This window comes from Corythoichthys intestinalis, chromosome 9, assembly GCF_030265065.1.
Source record: "Corythoichthys intestinalis isolate RoL2023-P3 chromosome 9, ASM3026506v1, whole genome shotgun sequence".
Taxonomy (NCBI): domain Eukaryota; kingdom Metazoa; phylum Chordata; class Actinopteri; order Syngnathiformes; family Syngnathidae; genus Corythoichthys; species Corythoichthys intestinalis.
The window spans coordinates 36,910,591-36,917,204 of NC_080403.1; the positions used below are offsets into that span (position 1 = coordinate 36,910,591).

The 6,614-nt window shown below is 41.8% G+C and overlaps 1 protein-coding gene across 2 annotated transcripts in view; it reads left to right on the top strand.

The window, feature by feature from the left end:
• The window catches only part of prickle2b (prickle homolog 2b), a 192,281-nt gene extending 186,231 nt beyond the window's left edge, over window positions 1-6,050 (top strand). For both annotated transcript variants that reach the window (XM_057846143.1, XM_057846144.1), the window contains 3 exons: window positions 2,540-2,726; window positions 3,237-4,094; window positions 4,165-6,050. In XM_057846143.1, coding sequence (XP_057702126.1) covers window positions 2,540-2,726; window positions 3,237-4,094; window positions 4,165-5,105 — 1,986 coding nt within the window. In that variant the 3' untranslated portion in view covers window positions 5,106-6,050. The remainder of the gene's footprint in view (window positions 1-2,539; window positions 2,727-3,236; window positions 4,095-4,164) is intronic.
• The last annotated feature ends 564 nt before the right edge of the window (window positions 6,051-6,614 follow it).

Below are 6,614 nucleotides of genomic sequence, written 5' to 3' on the forward strand. Positions count from 1 at the left end.
CGGCCCAAACGTCAGGCCGGCCCACCGGGAACTGTCCCGGTTCTCCCGATTAGCCACTCCGGGCCTGGTACTGTGCGATTGCCTATTGTTGTGACGTTGATGCTAACGGCGCGCACGCATGAGGTGCAGTGCATCGTAAAAATTCTACGCGTCATCTTCGTTATGGATTAAAAAAATATATATAAAAAAAAACTTCGTCACGGATATAATTTAGGTTGCACTGAGATGTTCTTGAAAATTAAAACCACGGTGAAAAAATTCCAGATTTACGACAGCTAATATAATACTTTTAATACCTTTAATAATGGAAAACTAAATTCAATGCCTTTTTAATACTTTTGATAACCCGCGGGTACCCTGAATTATGCACTCGCATATTTTAAACTTTTAAACAAATTACGTCACAATGAAAAAAATAGTGTCTTTAAATGGGTCACGGATACATGTATCTACCTCATAACTAGCACTTAACTGTATTTTTTTTGGGTGACTGTCGCATTTTCCCCGATATTTTCGATGATAAATAATCGATTCAAACGAAGAAAAATTAAAGAAAAAAAGTGTTTAAAAGGGTAAATACTCCTTCTTGTCCATGACGTCCGTGTCGCGACCCTTGTTATATTACCGTGTTTCACTCATAAAATCGCCACAACGTCCGGCTGTGGCCATTCACAGCTGTGCCTTGACACTCTGTGATACATGTTACACTGAGTTTTGGGATTGAAACAAGGTAAGTATGAGCTGATATCTTGGTAAAATCAGCGTGTCTTTAATGATGCTCGCTCATTCTTGCACCTCAAGTTACCGGAAAGCCACAAAAGATGTACATTGCAGTCGAACGCTAGTGCGAGAAATATGGACACAGCAGGCTAAGTTGCGTGCTATCCATTATCTTTTCGACCCTTGTTGCCGTTTGGATTGCTTATTATGGGATGATATCGATGTATTTGATACTTTAGATGCTTAAATCATAAAGTCTAGGTCTTAAGCTTCAAGGCTAAATACAAGTGTTATGTACTCACATTTATATGTTCCCTTTATGCATATGGAGCCTTTTATTCTCAGTATCTCGCATTCACATTCTTTAATATAATTAAAAAAAAAAAAAAAAAAAAACATTTAAAAGCCCACTGCAAAAATTAAAATATTATGGTATTGGAATTTAACCCCTAAAATCAAAAATCAAAAAAATGTATGCAGTATACCGGTAGTTATCATTAACTATACAACCAACCCCTGTTTAGCCATGTTTATTTACAAAATAAAACACAGGGCTAAATTAAATCTACATTTGGTCGCACACCAATTTCCTTTATTGTTGTACATCCACCCACATGTCTTAGTGCATCTTTATTGATTATCAAAAACTTGAGTAGACAAAGGGGGGGCCATCTTGAAGTGTTCGTTATTTATTATGTTCCAGGTGGGTGTCCAAAACCTTTTTTTAAAATGAGAAACTAAAGAAAATTTCAAAGGTCTCAAAAATGTCTGTTTTTCACTTACCTGATTTGACCTACTTTTAAGGTGTCAAGAAATACCCTCTTTTCAAAATTTTTCTTCCCCCAGAAAATAGAGATTTTAAGCTTTCCAATGACGCATCACACATGCATATTGGACAATTTTGAAATTTGGCCAAATTGGGGGTCTTAGAACGGAACTTCAGGTCACCTGAGTGTTTTCCGCCATAAATATACATAGGGGAATGGGGGACGGGAAACTGATAAGCATATGCATCCTCCCGTCTGCCTTTGTCTTCTTCGGTTCCTTCGGGCAAATCATATCACATTTTGTAATTGTCAATGATACCGATGAGGATGACAATAAATATTTCATTCATTCATTCATTCATTCAAATATCGATCAAAATTCATGTTCTGTGCTAATTATTTATTCAGTTACTGTTCCAGTTGTTTCATTAAGCGCTAGTTATGGTATTTTGTAATACTTTTATTTGACAGTGTCGCCTTGAGACTGTCATTAGACAATCATAATTATGACATGACACTGTCACGAGCCTTAATGAATTCTGATAACAGATGTCATTTAGTGTCATTTGGCAAATTATCTCACTTTTGATTGGATGACATCTGTCTTAAGCATTCAATAATGCCCATGATGGTGTACTGTTATAATTATGACGGTCTTGACGCTGTCGAATAAAGTGTTACCAAATACAATAACAAGCAATAATGGAAAAACTGGAACAGTAACTGAATAAATAATTGGCACAGAACATGAATTTTGCTTGTTATTTACATCTGTAGTGCTGCAATGCATTCTAGGAGGGATGTGTTGCCTATTAACCCAAATAAATCAACAAATAAGCCGCACTGGACTATAAGTTACAGGATTCAAAATGAAGGAAAATCGAGTGGCCGCTTTTAGTCCGAAAATTACGGTAACTGTATTGTGCTGCTGAAATGGAAAGCACGTTTGTTGGAAAAACAGACTTCACCTTGTCAACTTGTCAGCGACATCCCAACTGAGGTTTTACCTCTGTGGGCCTTGTAGTGAACAGATCTCATCTGTTCCTTCTCAGATCATCTTGGCAGACGAGTGCACTGAAGCGGAGGGACGTCACTGGCACATGAAGCACTTTTGCTGTTTTGAGTGCGAGACTGTGCTGGGGGGCCAACGCTACATCATGAAGGAGGGAAGACCGTACTGTTGCTCCTGCTTTGAATCCCTCTACGCCGAGTACTGTGATTCCTGTGGAGAACATATTGGTACGCAGCGCTGTCACACACCCACTGTTTCGAGCCTTTTACTTTCTTTTAAATAGGTCGATCTGCACGAAAAAAAGGCCTTTTCTCCACAAGACCCACAAATTTGAATGATGAGATCCAGGCAATGAGAGACTAAAGCCAGCACTAAATTCAAATGAATTCAAAACAAATGCTGTCATCTGATAATGTAATAGGCAATCCTGAAACTATGACAAAACTGTTGCTCGAAAAACATCTGGCAGCCATTACACACTAAATAATATTGATTCACTTTGTGGCTGCTAATACAATATAATCACAATGAAAAATGTTTTTATTCATCATTGGTAAAGTTCCATTTAAGATTGCCCCAGAGTTCAGTTTTAATTAGTCTCTTGCTGTTTTGCTCAAAATACACTTCGTGCTACTTTTCTCTACTTAACGTTTTAATGAATTTACTTTTAAAATGCAGCCTTTTTGAGTGCTTGTCTTGGAATTGAACTTTATAACCAATGTAATCTTCCCCTGCAGGTATTGACCAGGGCCAAATGACGTATGATGGGCAACATTGGCATGCCTCTGATAGTTGCTTTTGTTGTGCCCGCTGCAAACGCTCCCTTTTGGGTCGACCTTTCTTGCCCAAGCAGGGGCAAATCTTTTGCTCCCGCTCTTGCAGTTTGGGCGAGGAGCCCAACGGCTCGGACTCCTCCGATTCTGCCTTTCAAAGTGCTCGCTCCACCAGAGAGTCCAGGCGTAGCTCCAAGGCACCAAAGAGTGGTGGTGGTGGACAGACAGAGACGTTATCTGGTGAGGTGGACCCGTTGTCTTTACAAATGGACTTACTGAGTCTCTCCAGCCAGACCGCAAGTTTGACACGCGATCCACCTACCTGGCAGAACCAGAACAAATTTGAATCCCCTCCTGATCCGACGACTAACCCCTGTCCTCTGCAGCTCCTCAGCCAGTGCAATGTCAGAACAGCCTGTAACCCTCCCTGCACTGCACAGAACAATCAACAACAGGACCCTAGGATCAAGGAGAACGGCGGTCTAAAGAGACCACCGATGTCTGCTCTGAAGGGTCACTCTCTGAATGAGATGTGGTTCCAACAGCCAGCTCCAGATGATTACTATCCTCCAAAGCTGAGGACCCAGAAGAGTTTCACTGAGGTTTCTCAGCTCACGCAGCATAACAGCAGCTTCTCCACAGACAAGCGCTCCATCAGTTTGCATGGCTTTCAGAAGGACAGAGACTCAGCCCCTCCGCCAGCCCCCCATGTGGCCAGAAGCAGGAACCCCATCAACGCACTTAACTTCACCGAGCAACTGACCCCATTGGAACAGACCCCGAGAGGATCCATGGAGTCCTTGGCCCTGTCCAACACTACAGGTGGGTATTGGCATGATCTCCATTTTAGCTTGCTACACTGAAATGACCTCGCAATTCTCATCCCTCACAGGCAACTCAGCTGAAGGAGGCGGAAAGCGACAGGAACACCTGTCTCATTTCTCCATGCCTGATCTGAGCAAAGATTCTGGAATGAACGTCTCAGAGAAAAGCAACATGGACACCCTTAACTCCTCTGTTCAATTCCGGAGCTCCGACTCCCTTCATAGTGTCAATGGAGGTCAACCCTACATGGAAATAAACCCCTCTAGGTCCTCTCAGTACCAGTTGCAGTACTGTGATACATCTGGAATAGGAGTTGGCAGAAATGCAACTCATTTACCATCTGGATTCACCTACCAGGAGGAAGACAGGATGGGTTTGGTGAGCAGTGCCAACGCTGCTCGCCTACCACCCATAAGTGAACGCAGAGTGAGTGGCGGCGTCGGTCGTAATGCGAGAGGAGCAAGTGTTAGAATTGACGTTCCTGAGGAAACTCCTCAGAGACGTAGGCACCATCACCACCGCTCCAGAAGATCCAGACGTTCGCGTTCAGAGAACGCTCTCAACCTGGTAGCAGAGCACCGGGTGAGACCTCAAGAAAGACCGCAACTTTACGTTCGAGAGGACTACGATCGCTTCCCCCTACCAAGGAGCGCCAGAGACCACTTTGGAGTCGGAGGAGGGAGATACCAGCCTCAACTGTTTAGACAGTGCCCCAGAACGACATCTGACCTCACACTCCAGAACCCTGCAGCCGGACGGCACACAGGCTTGAATCAGTACACATGGGATGACTATGAAGATGACTGGTGTTCCACCTGTTCTTCTTCATCGGAATCCGAAGACGAAGGTTACTTCCTTGGTGAGCCGATACCCAGACCCCTCCAGATGCGCTACCTTAGCAATCAGGAGCTTGTCCACAAGTACAGCACAGGGATGGGAGGAAGCAACAGAAGTGCACAGTTGAGCACGCACAAACGACGGAAAAGCAAGAACTGCATTATTTCGTAACAGTTTGATGTCCGCTCCAGCTTGTATCTGGAGAACAGATGGACTAAGTTCTTTTATAGAGTTGTGGATCAATAGTCAGTAGCAAACTGCAGTCGGTGAACAGTGAAAACACAGCAGTGTTTGCATGTGTTTTGAATAATTTCTTTTCATGCAGTTTCATCCAATCCATCATATATAAATTTATTAATCCCCCCTTCCAAAAGCTGCTGTGCAATTTTTTCCATGCATATTGCCTGTTTGGTACGGTTTAGCTTTTCATGATGTGATATGGTTATAGAATAGGCTGTGCTTTTGTATTTGGTTCACAGTATGTACATAGCTAAACGAACTAATAATTTCACTTAAGTTAAGGAAGTCGGTGTAAATATGGTTGTAAATGAGGCTTCGCATATTTTTATATTTTGTATGGCTGTATGTATTAAATATATATGATATGTATATATACAGTAGATAAGAAAAAACAGCTTATGCATGTGTGATCTGGCTGACCTGGCCCTACCTTTGGAATAATGGATTATTTCAGACATTCATTTGATTGACAGGTTGTGTTCCATCTCTAGAGAGCGTGTAGAACAAGTACATGTCTGTTCAGCTTTTCTCCATGGGTTTTTTTGAATACATGAATAATAATGTTGAATGGAGTTTGAAGTAGACATGGTTTAGTAATATATGCGAGATAGAAGCTGCATATATTTTAAAGAGAATCTCTGGTTTATTGCATCAGCACTTAAGAATGGGAACTTCTGCAGATTGGGATTTTGTGTTACAATTTGCATATATGGCAAACACAATCTTAACAAGGAACTTTTGGGGGGCCGGATCTCTCTCTCTCTACAGTTGTGAATTACTTTAAAGCCGCTAAACAAGCCATGCTAATAGATTTTTGTGCTAAACGCTAACAATTTGTTCACGTTTGTAACATCCTGTTTTGAAATAAAAAATTGTCTGATCATTTGAGTGTTCTGTAAATTTTGTATAATTACTACACACATCACAATATTGTAACTGATGAAACAAGGTTTCAAATGGTGTGCTCTCATGTTTTAGCTCATCTTCGTAGCCTAATTGTTTTATAAATAACATTTACGCAGGAAACGGGTGTTCTTCAGGGCAGGACTGCCACGTGATTGACGATTTACGACCACAGATATAAGTGCTCCACCGCAGCTCCACCCTTTCATTCCATTGTGGTCTCATGTGGTCCCAAGACATCCAGATGATAAGGGCCAATATGCCAAACTTGAGGCTTCAAAACCTCCACAAGCGCATTGGTGACGTCAAGCTTGTGGGGTCCTTTTAATTTATTACATGCGTTTTAACACCATCCACCCATTTTCTATGTGGTTTATCCGTTTCAGGGTCATGGGTGAACTGGAGCTGACTTCAGTCATAATAAGGCTTCATTTGCATCCTCTAAAGTCTTGTATTGCTAATTTCTGGTGGTAGCTGTCTTCCCTTTTGTCTTAATTGAAAGAAGTTGAAATCAGGTCAATTGGTTAACCAACTGGC